The following is an 18,613-nucleotide window of genomic DNA, read 5'->3' on the forward strand; positions in this document are numbered from 1 at the left end:
AAACATATAGGTACCTATTTACAATTTAAAAATTAATAATTGTACAGTCATTAGTCACATACTCACATAACTATTATTCTGATATAATACAATATATGTACATGTTACTTGGGTAGGTAGGTATAATTACAAGTCACAAATTACTATATTTTCCCTACAACTATATTATAAAGTTGCATGAATTATTTAAAGAAATAAAAAAAAAACTTATCAGTTTTTGAAGGTAAAGTTGATCGAGTGATATATAAATGAGACGTGTGTGTTGTGTCCTCTGCAAAGTAAATAATTAAATTATTCTTAAAAATATTTTCAATTTGTACTCAGTTGCAGTTGCAGGTGTAACTAAGACCAATTTTTATGGGCGGGGGGGGGGGGGGTGGATTAGGTTACATAATTTTAACTATGTAGATATGGAGTTAACCAATGGATATAACATGTGATACTATTTGTGTATTATAGGATTGAGCTGCCAAGTACAACTCCCATTGCGAACGGAAAATACGGTTCAAAGCCTAGTCTGAGTACGCCGCCTGTTCCGGATCTAAATGACTCCCTGTATCCAGACGAATTAGTGACAGATAACTCCATCGATAGTTCAACAAAACCGGGAAACGATTACATTCCATCAGACAAGAAGAACAGTTATACCACTGAGCCGATACCAACAACAAATGGCACTCAGTTACTTGCGGAACCACCTACGAGGTATATCATCAATCCATAATAAATATTAATACAATAATTATAACTTAATAGTTACTAAATAGCGAATTCTAAAATGTTCATAAATTATTGGATATACAATAAACTGTGACCTTCTGCGAGGATGGACAATTTTACTAATTCATTGTTTAACTCATTAAGTTAAGGTAATATGGGTTAATTTGAGTTTAAGTCTTAAGTGATTAAAGTTACCTGATATAACTCTTGGCTCTTTCAAGATCAATAAAAATAACCAAATGATCAGATGCATTTTTAAACTGAATATTACAATTATAAATCGTATACAGCTTAATAACGTTAGATTTAACTAGGTATTTAAGTGTAAACATAGGTAGTTACTATTTAAAAATTAATAATTGTATAATTACATAACTATTTTGAAATAATATACCAAACGTATAAGTGTTATCTCTTGAGAAAGCATACCTAGCAAATGTGCATGGTGTTGTTTTTAAATCATTTTGAACAATGTCAACAGAGTTATAGGATATAGCCAATTGAACTAGAAATTATTGTAGTGTGTTTTATAAATTTTATTAGATAATATTACCCACGGCTCGCATTAATTTAGCACTATGTGACACTTATGGCAACCAATAAAAAAAAAATAATAATATTACTAATTTTTTCTATTATTATTATAATCTGCAAAAAAAAGATCATTATAAAACCAATATTTTCCCGAAATAATAAGGTATTAACAAAAAATGTTTGATAGCCCAACAAAAACACTCCGCCAAACTCCGTGTCATTTAAAGTTATCCAGTTTCTATATATCAAACAACGTAGGTAAACTTACTTTAAGTGTTACGTGTCGTTAGTATATGGCATCTAAATGATTCTCAATTTATCGTCGATTATCATGTTCCCGTTTATTATTATAACTTACTATACAGTATAGATAGTGACATACTATAGTGACTTTTTTTTTATTTCTTTCCATTTTGATATGAAGTCTGTATATTCATTTCGAAAGTCTTCGTAGATAATTCCTGGATAATAATTGCAAATCTTGTCAAACACACCAATAAGAGCATTTTTTTGGAAGTGTTACATCTGGTTTGAAATTATTAGGGGGTAAAGACATGCAAAAACTGCACACAACTGTCCATGTTTTTCAAATCTTGAAGAAATGCTCTCAATAACAGTGTCCAGTACTTGATTGTAAATATTAACTTAATATGAATGCAATGGGGCTGTTATAGGATCATTATCTGCCTCATAATAATGAAATTGCTTAGTTTTTTTTTTACGAGATTGTGGTAGACTATTTGCGATTTCTATTTTCATTTTTTTAATCATTTTATTGGTATGTTGTACAAACTTATCAGCTGCATCTTTACTCCTAGAAAACTCACGTGTACACTTTCTTAAATCCTGTAAAGTTTGTGTTACCATTTGATACGCTGTCATTATATTGATCCTTTTGCCTTGAAAATATTTAGAAAGCGGTGTAGTTTTTTCAAACATTCTAAGGTACATTTGTGCTGTTAAAATTATTTCGTATTGACATAAACCTGCCTTTAATCCACTTGCTTTAAAACGCGCTTCAGATTTTATACTTGAATTTGTTTCAATTTCACTTAATGTTAATATAAGGTCCACAAAAAGTCCAGACTCATGATTATTAAAATTACCAAAGATTTTGGTTAAAGAAGCATCTTTTGACCACCATCTAGTTTCACCAATAGTACAAACTCTCTTTCTGGAATTCATAGTTGTCCAAACATCCATACGGGCGTGTGATTCACGTATGAAGACTGCACACCCATTTAAAATTCCAAATAAAGTAATAGATTGTTATCTCTTTCATTGTATTAAGTAAAATAGGTAACAATATTGTAAATAAATTTGGTACATTTCCGAAGAATCAGTTCCTATAGGTTTAATGCTCCTAATTTAAAATTTAATTATATGACCATTAACCATATATTAGTAAAGCTGATATTACCTACCGGTATTTTTTGCTAAATAAAAATTTAACTTTTTTTGAGTTTTATCGTTTGCACATTTAATTAACAAATCTTGATCCATTCTTTTTCTTTTTGAAGCTCCACTTTCGAATTTTCGTTTAGACATTATTTTAGTATAATTTTAAAATAATAATTTGATTTTATCTCTTCATCTTGGCGGCCATGTCTCAGCTCCATAAATAATATCCAGTCATATTAATATAATATAATTTTTTATATTTTTAAATCCATTTAAAGAGATTGTGATCCCGGTAATTTCTCAAAACCATAGATAAAGACATTTGTTTCCAAATGTAAATTAAACAATCCTTATTTTTCAATCACAACATGTACAATTGATAATCGTCTGCAGGTTTTTGTCGACTTCCAGAACCGCCAACACGAATGCTGTTGTTCCAAACATACCTACATATATTCCAGGTAATATTGCATAAATCATATGATTTGGAATTTTTATTAATTGCTATTGTATCTGTTTTCGTAGGTGGAGAAAAAGCTAAGAAAATAGTTGCTGACCCAATAGTGGACATAGCAGTGAGGCTTATTTGGCCACATGTCAAACACTTTCACAATATACACGAGGACAATTATGAAGAGATCAGGAGCAATAATACCACTAGTATGTCTATATACATTATACCATAAAAAGTACTTTATTCATTGGTTATAAGTATAGTTATTATTATAATTACTGATTATTAATTTTATCTACCTTTTTGTTATTGCTATTGCTCATGGCTATTTTTGCTACTAGCTGTACAGTTATAACTTAATGAGCTATATAATAATAATTTTATATATTGCAAATACAATTCAGGAGTAAGTACATTGTATGAATAAAAGTATATAATTTAACAATAATAACATAAACAATAAAATTATAATAATTTTCTTTCAACACTCATTCATGTCTCCTCTGGAATACCCCGAGGAAATCATATTTCTCCCTTATTATTTTTAAAATAATCAAAGCCTTCCATATGGATCTGAGATATTTTGAGAACTTTTGCAACCCCCAAAATTTGGCCCAACATACGCCACTGAATATATTATATAAATATTATAAATTAATATAGTATAGAATTACATACAATTAATATAGGTACCTAGTTAATTTAATACAATAAAGCCCCCCCATACTCTCCGCCGTAAACAATTAGCTTGTAACAATTCTTTCTTAGAGAATTCACAAATATATTAAGAACTTAAGATTAAATTATTTAAATCATAATCAAATAAGAAACAATCTTCAAATAAAATATAAATATATAACAACAGAAACAGAACCAAAATATTTGTAAAACTATATTTATTCATTCATAAAAACCGACTTAAGTCCTATAACATATAAACTCAAGCACAGTAAAAGTATGTGAACTCTGATACCTATACAGCAAGATAACATAAATATAACAGAATTAGAATCTAAGATACATAATATTACAATTTTAGAGTTATAGTTAAAAATAAAGACAAACTTATACGTAATTAAAAACACAGAAAGATTTAAAAATGAGACATGCTAAACATAATCAAAAGAAATGGAAGGTATCATAGGGACTGTTTATCATATATAGTTTGTTTTATAAGGGATGGGATAGAATAAATCTCTATTTCTATTTTCTAGTGTTATGGAAGTTTGTTTTAACTCATAGGATGGCTTATCTTGCACATAAAAAATATTTGTATATGGCTATATTATGTGTCTAATGCAAGTGTTTTTTTTAAATATAAAGCTGCATTGTACTATAGCATTAAAATACTAGATTGTGATATTGTATAATATGTACATTTATTAAAATGAATTTACTAAACTTTCAATATATTACAGATACTAATGTGTATGAAGACATTATTGTAAATCATGTTGTGTTGAGTCCTGAGGTCAGTACCATTAGTTAATTGATAATTCCATAGTAACAAAAGCTTAAACTTTGGCGTAGGTACATCATAACGTCTTGTGTTATTACAGGCTATTAACAATGATTTTGAAAAGGATGACATTTTGTTGCAAAATAATTGGTCTCAGTACAAACCAGCCATGATGAAGACTCAGATATCTGTTGTTCTTCACCAGCCTCCACAAACATCTCTACCAATACCCTCCACTTCAGAAATACCACCTTATGCTTATATGTCAAAGAACGTTCAGCGCACAGCTGCAACAATTCCACCAAAAGCTGTAGAAGGTAAAAAAAGTGTGTCACAAAGAAGACCAGTCATGACAACAATATTAGCATTAGAAAAATGTCTGGAAGCTAAAAAATTGTCTCTTGAAGCGAGTAGGGATGCTGGAGAAGAGCCTAAATTACTAATGAAAATCTTACGGCTAAGGGTACAACAAGAAGTAGAAAAATTAAAACAAGAAAATATTAAGACTAATCTACTGAAATTCCAGATCCAGCGTGAGTCTGGAACAGAATGGGCATTTGAGGATAACAATGAGGCCGATAAAACGGATTAATATTTATTGTGTTATAATTTAAAAGTTATTGTTTTTATAATACTATGTTTAACTGATAAACTGCAGAACCAGAGTACTATAGAGGTAATACATTTTTATTTTCACGTTAATTTTACGGATCACGAAAAATAAAAAAAAATATGGTTGGATAATAATTTATTTTTAAAACATGTTAGAATGAGTAAAGTCTCCAATATATTCTCCAAAAACTTAAATGCTTATAACCTATATGTGCTTAGTTAAAAATAACTATCAAATGGTTCGGTTTTTTAATTACACCTATATTATAGGTATCGAAATTCTAGGAAAAAACATTTTTTAGGGTCATGAAATTAAAAAGCTATATTATAATTGTGGGGCCGGAGTGGCGCAGTGGTCACACAGTTGACTTACGACTCACACAGTCATCGGTTCGATTCATAGCAAAGTGCAAAAAAATGTGTGTGATTCTACGCAGTCACCATTTTCCCGTGCTGTCGTCCGATTGCGTCATCCGGTTTCCAACTAGGTCCCACTCCACTGGGAGTGAAGACCGCACATGTCTCCTCTTGGAGAAGGGGGGTAGTATCATGCATATAGTGATATATACATAGATAAATAGATCACATGATCTCCCTACTACCCACTTGTGATAAGCATTGTCAAAGACCTTGAGGTCGTTACAATGAACAAATATAGAAAAAAAAAAAAAAAAAATATTATAATTGTTATAGTTTTTACAACTAAAACATTTAAAAAAATGTATATTTACTTGACATTATGTATAAACAATATTTTAAAAAAGACATACATTTATTTAGAAAATAATATTGTAAAGTGATAAAATAATCAATCTGTATATACGAGCAGCTATAAACAATTTTTAATGGACATTGATAGTTTTAAATTGCATATTGCATATATTATCTTTATTAAGTTCTACAAATTATGTTAATTTACCTACATTTTTCCCTACATGTTTTCAGAGTAAATTATTTCTTAGATTTATTGGATTTAAGTTAGCTAAAATTGTCTTAAAGGTCGCATATTACATACGTTAGCAGTGGCGTAGCCAGCAATTTTGTATGGGGGGGGGGGGGGGGGGCTAATTTTTACAAAAAAATACAAAAAATACAAAAAATACAAATACAATATGTCTTTTCTTAAGGTACTCTCTTTATTCATAGTTATTCGTTTTTGAAATACAATAAAATAAGAGCATGAGAAATAGAGTGATTATCCAATGTTGTAAAAATACGAACTTCAAATGCTCATAAAAATTGAATTTAACTTTCTTGTAGACATTTTTTTTTTGATAAAGGTAGACATACTTATGAGGAATCTTGCAATTTTTTATGAATTCTCAATTCAAAATAATTTGAACATTTTTGTGATTTATACGTATTTTGTCAAAATTTTAACTTTAAATACTTATAAAAAAAAAATTGTGACTGGATTTTCAATATTTTTCATACACCATTGCAATAATATATTATAGGAGCATTTGAAAACCGATTTTTCGCAAAAAATTTCAGGTTTTTTGTTTTTCTCGGGGCTTTTGAAAATAACTGGTAATTTAAAATTTTGACCTCCCCAAGTACCAACTAGATTCACTTTCCCATTGAACAAAATACTTAAGTAAAAAATCGAGGCATTATTTATTTATTCCGACTACTTATCGTGTACATGGACACAAAAAAAATAAAGAACATGATTGTATCGCTCCGTTCAGAATATAAAATAAGAACAACAAAATATAGTAACATAAAAACAAAAATAAGTAAAAACGCGGAAAAAGAAGATTTTATAAATGAAAAATTACCGATTATACAACAAGTAAAATTAACCAATTCTGCAATTATGTTAAATTTTTAAGCTATAGAAATAAACCTTATAAAATATAAAATATTGCATTATGCGACCCTTAAGACAATTTTAGCTTACTTAAATCGAAAAAATCTAACAAATAAATTATTCTGAAAACATGTAGGGAAAAATGTAGGTAAATTAACATAATTTGTAGAACTTAATAAAGATACATGGAATATGCAATTCAAAACAAGGCACAGTAAAGTTAAAACAGTAGGTACTGTATACAGTGTTACTTATCTGTGGTGTTTTGTAGGTATACCTTGTATTAGTAAAATATGAATATAGCTTTCGTTATTATTTTAATTTTTTTTTTTTTTAAACATATTATAATGTTCTTCCTGCTCATAGGTAGCTACTATACTCGTAGTTAATCTGCAGTTAAGACTTGTATTAGGTATTAGTTTTGAGATAATTAAAATACACATATGCTATATGAATAAAATATTAAAAAAGAGTTCATAATAATATTATATAATATTATGATAATATATAGGTATAGTTCCATATAATCTTACTAAGTCACAATCAACTTATCATAGTAATGTATAACGGTAGGCAAAGTCACACAAAATTGTTGTATTCTTTTAAATTAAGACGAAAATGTCCTAATATTATTATTATAACAACACAGTAAACATATACTGTACCATGCTGCATAGTGTACTATAGCCTATAGGTACTTACCTATAGTGTGTTTTATTAAAAAGTCCTATTTTAATATATTATTATAGGTATTACTTATTACATAGAACATACCAATATAATTGTATAGTCTATAGTATATTCAGAATAAGAACGTACCTCGACGGTGACAAGTTTTCGTCCACAAAGGTCAGACTCTTTTCCTGCCGAGTCGACGCTTGAGGCCAGTGCTTTTGAACAAGGCCAGTGCTTCTGTCCATTTAGGCTTGTTCTAATTCTGAATATAGTATAATATAATCATTGTTGTAATTAGGGGAATGCAAGCAATAGTGCAATTATACTGCTGCATTTTGACCCTAATGTTGAGATGGTCTTTCTATCAGTTTCAGGCAACAAAAAAAGACCTTCCAGAATACTTGGTATTACTTTTTATATAGGTTTTGGTAAATTGTATATTTACACCACTGCCTATTACTGTTTCCCTCCAGCTTTCGAGGATGCTATGACATGAAAATAATATGTAATTGTATATAAATATTTATAGTGTTTAGGTTATTTTATATTAATTGTATTAGTTTTATCCTATAGACAGTGGTGTATTGGTAAATAAATTTATGGGTATACGCACCTAAAAGTAGTTGAATATACCTATTATATGGCTATATATAAAACTTCTTGAAAAAATGTTCTCGCTCCGCTCAAAAAATAATTACACTTAATATTTAATATTATTATTATACTTTATATTTAATCTTTTATTACTTTATTACAAACACTAACCTTTCATGTGTATATGTATATGCAGTGGCGTATATAGGGGGGGGGGTTCATCCTATATTCACCCCCACCCCAAAATTAATTCCTATATACGCCACTGTGTGTAATATGTACCAAGTATCAGTATCTAACATATTATTTTTTTTTTATTAATTCAATTCATAAATATCATAAAGAATACAACTTTTTACTATCAAACTTAAAAGAAATTGTACAAAATAAATTGTGAAATAATGGACTATACTAATAAAATAATAAACAACTTTAGATAATATACAGTATTTATTAGACTATATTATCTATTAATCAATGTTAATAACATATCAAAATTTAAATATTATTATAAATCATTTTAAAGAATTAACAATTGTCCATAACCTTCTTTAATAAGCATCTGTGTCTTCTTCTTTCTTTTTGGTTTTTTTTTGTTCTAGTATTATCTGCTGACCTGTGTTCAACTAACCAACTTTTAACACAGGACTCAGGTCTCCATAAATTAAGTGGGGGTCTATTTATATTTATCAACATCAAATTTGAATAATTAGTTATTCTTAATGTAGACCTAAGATATGTGCAAATTAAATTTAAAACACTGAAACCACGTTCACATTCAGCAGTTGAGCAAGGAAATGTTTTAATGCAGTTATTCAACTCTGGAAATACATCTTGAGGATTTTTATCTTCATCAATGAATACTTTCAATCCGTTTATTGCATTATTCTTGTTTAGCATGAAACGTTTGCATAAACGTTTGACTTTTTCTTCACCATACCTTATGTCTATATCAACTGGCCAAGTACTTTTATCAAGAACTGTGATATATTTCATCAAACTTAAGTCATTAGAAATCTTCTAATAATCTACTTTTTAGATTATTACAAATGCTAGTTATGAACTGATTTTTTTTAATTGGTACAATTTTTTAATAATTTATTAGTTTAACATTTTTGAAAATCATGTCATTATTTGCCATTTCAACTTCTCTCATATGATTTCCTATATTATCTTTAAAAGATTCTATAATTCTAATTGATCTTTTAATATTTGAATCTGCTTCCATGAGAGTTATATTTTTATTTTGAAGATTCAAAGATAAATTAGAAAGTTCTAAAAGCACGTCACACATTATAGATAAATCATACAAAAATTCAGATGAACACAATTTCTTATATAAACTCAAATATATACTTCGTTATAGAATCTTTAGCTTTGTCTATAGAAGAGTTATAAAAATGCTTACTTAGAGCAGGAAATATGTTCCATACTGCATTGACAGCTCTCCAGCTGCTTGCAACCCATTTAGTATCGAGAACTCGTCCAACTTTTACAAATATAATATTCAATTCATTACAGACATCTTTAATTTCATTAGTATTTTTTGGGGAATTATTATACAGAACATACAAAGAGTCGATAAATGATTTAAAATGATTAATAGAGTTTAAATCTTTCATTGTATCATTAACAACAAGTTCCAGCCTATGGTTTAAACAATGCCAGTTAAATATTAATGGATATATATCTTTTAATCGCTTTGAAACTCTTGCCCTCTTTCCTAAAAGGACACTTGTTCCATCACTGACGAAAGATATCCAATTATTTATTAAATATTAATTATTAAATCCAGATTCATGTAAACAATCAATAAGCTGGGTAACTATATTTTCTGCTGTTTGATGTTCAAGTTGTTCAACAAGGGCTAAAAATATAAAAATAGGATCTTCAGAAGATATAGATGATATAATATATACAACCGTAGCAGATTTTGTACTCAATGTGATTCATCAATCAAAACTGATAATTTTGAATTAGACTGAACAATGTTGAGCCCTATTTTTTTTTTCATTTCAATTGCTATGTGAGATATAATATAAGTAGATGAAAATCTTGAATGAAGCATATTCCCAATATCAATACCATTAAGTGCTTGCAACTCCAAAAGTTTAAAATGATCATTGTAAGGTCTATTATTTTTTGCTATATAGTAAGCTGTTTTAAAAACTGATAATGTAGATTTATGAACCTTATATGAACTATTTTCAAATTGGTTTTAGATTCTGAGCGGAGCGAGCAAGCTATTGCTTTTACAATGGTGTTTATTTTATTTTATTTTTTTTATTCTTTTTATATCCTGTATACAAAATTTCTTCCAGAAGGAGTGTTTCGATTTCAACATATAGTACCTTATCTTTTAGCAAATTGGATCAAGATGGTACTTTAAAAAGATAATTTTTCGATTTTCTCAATAGTTATTTAATGCCACGGGAAAAACCACCGGAAAATTACGAAAAAACGCTAAAAATGGGATTTTAATTTCTAACGCTTTGTCTATCACCATAGAAACGAATAAAAAATTATAATATTTTAATATTAATTCAACTTACATGATAAAATAAATAATAACAAAATATAAAATATCCAGACTGACAAACCGTCTCCGCTCAGAATCGTTTTTCTTATACAATGATATTATATCATTGAATTCAAGTCTAATATAACCATTATACAATGACCCACTTGTAATCTACTTTAAAGCAGAGTGACACCCACTTACCTGCTTTTTTTTAATTTGTCAGATTCTCTTTCAATTAATATATTTGTGGCACATTTATGAGCTGATGATGTTATATGCTTTCTGATTTTATTCCGTAGAACAGAAAGTCTAGTCTTTTTATTATTAATAGCCCCCCCACTAATAAGACTAAGAGACCACTCTGGCGATATTTCAAAAGCAGAATTATTAGAATTGTGTATATTACCAAACTTTTGGCAATTAGAGCAGCCCATTTTACCATTGTGAAAATTCATCCAAGCATATTTTTCTTTTTTTGATTGCCACTGCTCGAAGGTCCAATCTTGTGGTCACTGAATTACCTGAAATTATTTAGAAGTCTTATAAAGTTATAAGAAAAAAAAAATCTATATTGTTAAATGTTTTACCGAATCTTTGTTAATGGTTTTAGAAGCAGAATCTAATGTATAGACAACATCATTATTGACTGTAATTTCCTGTAAATATAATAAAATAGTTTCTTATTACAAACTTAAAATATTACTAATTATTAGTTAATAGTAATATTACTAGAATAAACTATCACTGACCAATAAAATAAACAATAATTAATAAATTTAAACTAATTTTACACACAGAAATAAAGAACTTATATTACTGTTCAAACAAAAATCTTAAAAGACAGTTAGCTAAATTAATATATAAACTAAAATAGGTTAAATAAACAATTTAATAACTTACTTTTTTACTATCTGACAGATTATTAGTAATTGCAACTTCATCATCAGTTGGTTTATGTTTTTCGGTCGCCGGCACAGAAAAAAATTTGGGATTTTTTGTGAAGTAGCAGTACGTTTATTACTATCCATTATTGATCATTCAATAATATATTTAAATATAAAATATTATATACAATTAATAGAAATATAATAACCAATAGTTCGATTTGATAATTTAGTTGTATAAGTAATAACAGTATAACACAATAAATCAACAATTATTATATTATTATTTATTGCCATTATCATTTAGTTTGAAATTACATAATATACGTATATTTATTATATTATATTATCAATAATCGTACACGATTTTTTGACTACGGATCTATTTTTAATTATTATAATAATTAATAACCATACACGGTACAAAATTCGGTGTATACACGATAAAGCAGTGGCTCACAATCTATTTTTGAAACTTAAGTACACAGTTTGGGAACCGCTGCTATACATTAATTGTATACACGCTCGGCAGTTTCCGATCGTCTTCGCAAGAACTCGACGTCGGGTAAAATTTAATCGAACTTCATGTGGGTACGGGGCTATTTTTGGACAGTGTACTTAATGTCGTAATACAATAATATTGTATTAATTTGTTTATTATTATTATTATTTTAAACTTTTGTTTGGTATTAATATGACAGAATTGTCCGATGATAAATTGGAAGCGTGCGTATACCCATAAAATAATAATTTTTTTAAAAGTATACGCATAAATCCAAAAATAGGGATCCGGGTATACGACGTATACCCGCGTATACCCTCCAATACACCACGACTGCCTATAGAGAAAGAATTGTGTGTTGGTCGTCGGATACCAAATCGATTATTTGAATTTCGCGCGACGTGACCGTCGCGTCCCGTGCCGCAACGTTTGCCATTCTGGAGCGCGCCGCGAAGTCTACTTTTGTACCTCCGGAGTGGGGACGATCTCGAGCCTCCAGATGTACGGTATTCGGCACCCGCCGCCATTGTACTTTGTCGGCTTGTCGTTTTTCAGCCGTCTTGGCGTTCTGTCGTGTACAATGCCCGTATGCTTTTACTATCACTAACCGGTGCGCCGTCGCCGACCGCCGTTATTACCGCCATATTTATTTGTTCCGTGCACCCGAGTCCTCGCGGTCACCAACTCGTTGCGCACGTCTCTTGTGTTCGCGATTCGAGTTCCGGACGAACGTGCCGACACCACGGGTTATTCCATTTTGTCCGTCATTCGTCCGATTTTTCGCCGTGCGACCCCGAGTCGCGGTCACCCACGTGTGGCTTTTCGCCCGTCCGTTGTACGCAGCGATTCGAGTTCCGGACGAACGTGCCGACACCACGGGTTATTCCATTTTGTCCGTCATTCGTCCGATTTTTCGCCGTGCGACCCCGAGTCGCGGTCACCCACGTGTGGCTTTTCGCCCGTCCGTTGTACGCAGTGCGAACCCACCGACCGCGGAATATGTACCGCCACTTATTTATTGTTATTTGCCGTCGCCGGTCCGATTCTCGCCGTTCGCATACACGCGCCCGCGAGTATTCCGTACGTCCGTCCGCCTGACGCCGTGCGAACACGCCGGCCGTGGCGTATTAAATTGCTGTCGTCTGTGCCGCGTTCTACGCCGCGACAACGGACGCCAACGCGAGCTCCACAATCGTTAGTTCCACACTTAGTTTTACCCGCTTCGTCCAATTTTTGATCTATTTCCGACGCCTCCATACCGCTGTCGACCACCGGACGCAAGTACGCGGTGTCGTCGACCATTTTGTAATTTTCGGCGGCAGTGCCTGTGTCCGGACGTGTCGCCTGCCCGATCAACGCCAGCCTGCGGTATCAACCGTCGCTCCGGTACAACAGCACCATCACCGTGTTATCATCGTATCGTATCAGGTCGTACACAACATTTTGCTTATATTAGTTTATGTTATTTATATCTAGGTTTGGTATAAATCTAGTTTAGCGGCTCCTCGAATTTTCGACTTTTTTTTTTGAAACATGTAGGTAATTCGATGAATTTAGAACGATGGTGCAAAAATAAATTTGCGGAAATGATTAGTTTTGAAGTTATGGACTTCCGAAGTTCGCTATTTTCGGTGTTTTACTCATGCGCGCAACGCTCTATTTTAACCTCGATTTTAACGCTCTTAATAACGAATTTTTAAATTATTTTATTTTATAATTATTTTAAGTTAACTGCGTAATCACTGCCCATATTCTACGACATAACTTATCCTGTAACCTACTTAAGGTGGTTTTGCATAGCAAGTCGAGGAATATTTTCGATTTGCGGAGCGTAGCGATGAGTGCCTCTAGCTGTGTAAACACTGCCCACATTATAAGAGCGTTAAAATAGTGATTTAATAAAAATATATTCTTAATCTAACAATATTATAAAATAATTTATAACCATAATATTTTTTTTTATTTTTAGTGATTAATTCTCATTTAATTTAATTTTTAATTCTATTTCTAATTTAATTTTAATTTATGTTCTTAGCATAACTCAAATTCACTATCTGGATCTGATTCATCTGACGCCTGATTATCTAAAATATATTCATACTCAATTGCGCCTAACCGATTATACAGCTTTCCTGTATAAGTAAAAAATTCTTTCAACGGATCTAATTTTAGAATTTTGCAACGTTTAAAAAACATGAATTTAGATAAATATGCTCCGTATAGAGTATATTTTACATAAACTCTGTGCAACAAAAATGCATTTTTTTACGCGCCCATGCGTATTAACCGAGGTATTAACGTAAAATCGCGTACTTCGCAAATTTATAACTTCAAAACTAATCATTTCCGAAAATGTATTTTTGCACCATCGTTCTAAACTCGTCAAATTACATATGTTGCCGAAAAAATATTTAAAAATTCGTTATTAAAAGCGTTAAAATCGAGGTTAAAATAGAGCGTTGTGCTTATGAGTAAAACACCGAAAATAACAAACTTCTGAAGTTCATAACTTCAAAACTAATTATTTCCGCAAATTTATTTTTGCACCATCGTTCTAAACTCGTCGAATTATTTATGTTTCAAAAAAAAAGTAGAAAATTCGAGGAGCCGCTAAACCAGATTTGTTCCCTAGGTTTATATCCTTGTTTATATCATGCGACATGCGATATTTTGTATTACTTTTTTGTATTTGATTTATACGTATCATAATTAGGGGTGGACTGTGACGTAAATGGCCCAGTATTCTATAACACCACGGACTAAGATATCTTAGTCCGTGTATAAAACTAAACGGCCCAAATCCCTTTATAACAGCTTCTTTATGAATACCTACTATTTTCGGGTAGTATATTAAATAGGTATAATAATACACCCGTTCATTCGTGTTGTAGTCTATAGAATCTCTGAAAATATACCTACTAAATACCTTGTTGTGAATATTTCCGATAATAATTTATTTATAACAGTGATCACACCATATTATACCCAAAATATTAGTTATTGATTTCAATTAGAGCAAAATAAAGATGCCTTCACGTCGCTTTTGTTACGTGGTAGAAGTCGAGGATACCTCGTCTATGTAGTGTAAACTGTAAGTAGTGTTGGTCGAGGTGTTGGTGTATTGAATTTTAAAGAAACGAAACAATAAATCATATTTTCAATAAAACGATGCTAACCAATTTTTTAGTGTAATAATAAATATTTCAAGCATAATTTTAGTACCTAAGTGTTTTTTTCCAATAAATCTGAAGTATTTTTCACATTTTAAGTAAGTACATCTGAAAAATCTAAATTTTTCAAAATATGTCGTTTAATAGACATTAACATTTCCAAATGATTCTACTCTAAAGGTGACCTCGGCCTGTTTTTAATTATTTTTAGTTTACTTAATAACCTCCCACATTTTACTTAAATCCTCGACAGAGTTAGAATGTATTCATACACAGAGTATAAAAAACTGAAAGTAGCAGTGCATATTATAAGAAAAAAATATTAATAAAGAACTGAGCAATTTATGGTCATAATATATTAAACAATAATCTTAACTGTGATGGACATTGTATTTTTCAATTTTATTAGGTAAATCTTGAAATAAACATGATTTATTTTCGAGTTTATTTTAGTATGTGTATTAATTTTTTTTAAAGTGTAATAGGAAGACCTGATGGCGAAATAACTTTTCTTCTAATCAATATTTAATTAAAAATTTTTTTTTATAATATAATAAACAAATTTCACTTGTAGGTACTCCATGTAAGTATACCTAATTAAAAAAAAATATTTTTTCTACTGAAAATTGGAAAAATTTAAAATATTCAATTTGGAAATCTAATAAGGTATACCCAAGAAAAATGTTGTTGGTAAAAACATTTATCTCAGTCAATTAATTTATTTTTTAGAATTTTTATGGTAATTGTATATTTTTTTTTTTTGGGTAAATATATTTAGAATGTAATAACTTTTTTCAAAATATTATTTTTAGGAATTTTTTGACACTAGTATATTTCTTAAATTATTTTTTAACAATAGAATTTTCACAATATTAAAGCATACGTTTAAGTAGCATCATATTTTATTTTTTTTGTCAGGTCGTCCCTCGGGTCGTCCTGTTACAGCCTGTATATAAATTATAAAATAAATAGACAATAGCCAATAGGTTATATTGTACCTATTTTATAAGAATCATAAATGTATAATCCTTTTGATATTTTTGATGTTTGTTTACTATTGTTTTTATCATTTATTTCATAGTCACAATTCATACTCGTATTAAACCAGTGGCATATTTATGAGGGGGGATATGTGGGATAGATCCCCCCCCCCCCTCCTTGACCTTTTTTTTTTTGTAAAATTAAGTTAACTTATTTCTGTATTTCTCAATATGATAGGTACTACTTTTAAGTTTTAACTAGGTACCTATATCTGTTTTCTAAATGTTCTAGCCGTGGTAATTTGTCCGCTTTGATATAGGTACTATACGCTACTAGTCGTTCGTGGCATAAATATCGGAAAATAAAAACATATATCTTTATGGTGGTATGGTATACTATATTTTTTAATTCTCTGCAAATTATTTTTCATGCATGAGTGTTTATAATAAACCCGATAAATAGTCGGTAAATAAAACAAAATTACCATGGCGACTAGATTAACATAGGGCATGGGTTTATTTTTAGTGACTGAAAACATTGTATTCATCTCTGGGTTACATGCTTTAGATGTTTGTGATAAAGAGGTTTATCCAAATATTCATGAACTCTTGAAAATATTTTGTACTTTGCCTGTATCAACTGCTATACACCTGAACGATGTTTTTCAAGTTTTTATTAAGTATTAAGTCTTACCCGAGGTCTTACCTAATAAATAGTATGACAGAAGTAAATATTTTATCAATTTTCCTATCTAATATTGAATAATAGCTATAAATTAAATAGTAATTATTATATACTTTGTTTATTATAACAGACTTAGACACTTAGTTTTACAATCATAGTTTAAATTTTACCAGTCGAATTCCGCGGTTTAACATTAGTTTAACTATTATAATACGGACCCTTATAAGAGGACGCCACACCCGCGTGTGTTGTTTCTGTCTTACACACGCACGTTTGTCGTTGGTATGAATTTATCAAGGAATTTATAATAAATACAAGGGGATAAACCACTGGATAAATTTTTGTACACTGGACTTCCAAAAAAATTTTAATTCCTAGACTTCCGTGTAATTTCATGTAATTCCTTAGAATTCCATGTACTTTCTTAGAATTCCATGTAATTACACGTAGGTAATTCCTTAAATTCCAGGTAATTTCATGTAATTCCTAAGACTTCCATTGAATTAATAGTTATTATTTGGACCTCCTATTAATTCATAAGACTTTGCTATAATTCCTTAGACTTCCGTGTAACTTATACATTTATAAATCATAGGTACCTAATTAGGAGTTATATAAATTATACCTGTAACATTACTAAATACTAATTAGTTAGAGATGAATGATATGACGAGTAATGACAAAAAAACATAAAAGTAATAATACAAAAAAAACAATATCTGACAAAAAATTATATACAAACTGTGATAACAACCTACATAGTATCTCTTTAACATGTTGGTTTAAATTATAAAAATTGTCATACTTTTTATAATCATAATAACAAAATAACTAACCAAGTGTTCTTTTTTTACATAATATTCCTCATAAAAATTAGAAATTCTTTACTCAACTTTAAGTTTAGTACAATTTTTATTTAAACAAATCAAAATAGGTATGCTTACAATTTTTAACCCGATTTTTAATTTCAAATAAAATAATTAATAAAATATTTAAGACTTGTGGGTACCTACTTATACACATAAAATTGTACCTATAATTTAAGTAACAATAGCTTAACACGAGGCTTAACAAAAATAAAATAATACTTATATAAATATTTATAAAAATCACTGCAATTACTTTTACTTATTAGATAGATGGTTTTATAATTGATTTTTAATGGCTTTAAATATTTGGACAATTTTGTTCCTATCAAATCTTTTAATCGCAAATGGTCCAGTACCACTTAAATATAACGGACCATATAAAATATATTTTTTTTCTCGTTTTTTTTTAATAAATGAGATTTCATCGGTTCTAGGCCAAACAAATGTATCAAGATCGGATTTTAAAAATTTTATCTTGCATAAGTCATTTTCAATGTATAATAATCTACCAATGTACCAATTAATATCATATCTAATGGCATAATAACTTTCAATTTTTAACTGGATTTCTTGTGTATATTTATCCTCTTCATTGCTGTCATCAGATTGATATGGGCTTATTGGTGGAGTTGATTCTGATTGGATATCACTTTCTTCAGAACTTTCTTCGTTGACAAATCTCAATATCTTCATTATTATACATATCTGATACATTACTTAGAATCCAATTCTTGATTTTT

The 18,613-nt window shown here is 29.7% G+C and overlaps 1 protein-coding gene across 1 annotated transcript in view; it reads left to right on the plus strand.

Moving 5' to 3' along the window:
- LOC100162209 overlaps positions 1–5,315 on the plus strand; it is a 12,404-nt gene extending 7,089 nt beyond the window's left edge. Inside the window, exons 3-7 of the mRNA XM_029491206.1 lie at positions 460–705; positions 3,049–3,116; positions 3,181–3,315; positions 4,528–4,580; positions 4,669–5,315. Coding sequence (XP_029347066.1) covers positions 460–705; positions 3,049–3,116; positions 3,181–3,315; positions 4,528–4,580; positions 4,669–5,160 — 994 coding nt within the window. The 3' untranslated portion in view covers positions 5,161–5,315. The remainder of the gene's footprint in view (positions 1–459; positions 706–3,048; positions 3,117–3,180; positions 3,316–4,527; positions 4,581–4,668) is intronic.
- Positions 5,316–18,613: the final 13,298 nt, after the last annotated feature.

The sequence above is a fragment of the Acyrthosiphon pisum genome, chromosome A3 (genome assembly GCF_005508785.2).
Source record: "Acyrthosiphon pisum isolate AL4f chromosome A3, pea_aphid_22Mar2018_4r6ur, whole genome shotgun sequence".
Lineage (NCBI taxonomy): Eukaryota > Metazoa > Arthropoda > Insecta > Hemiptera > Aphididae > Acyrthosiphon > Acyrthosiphon pisum.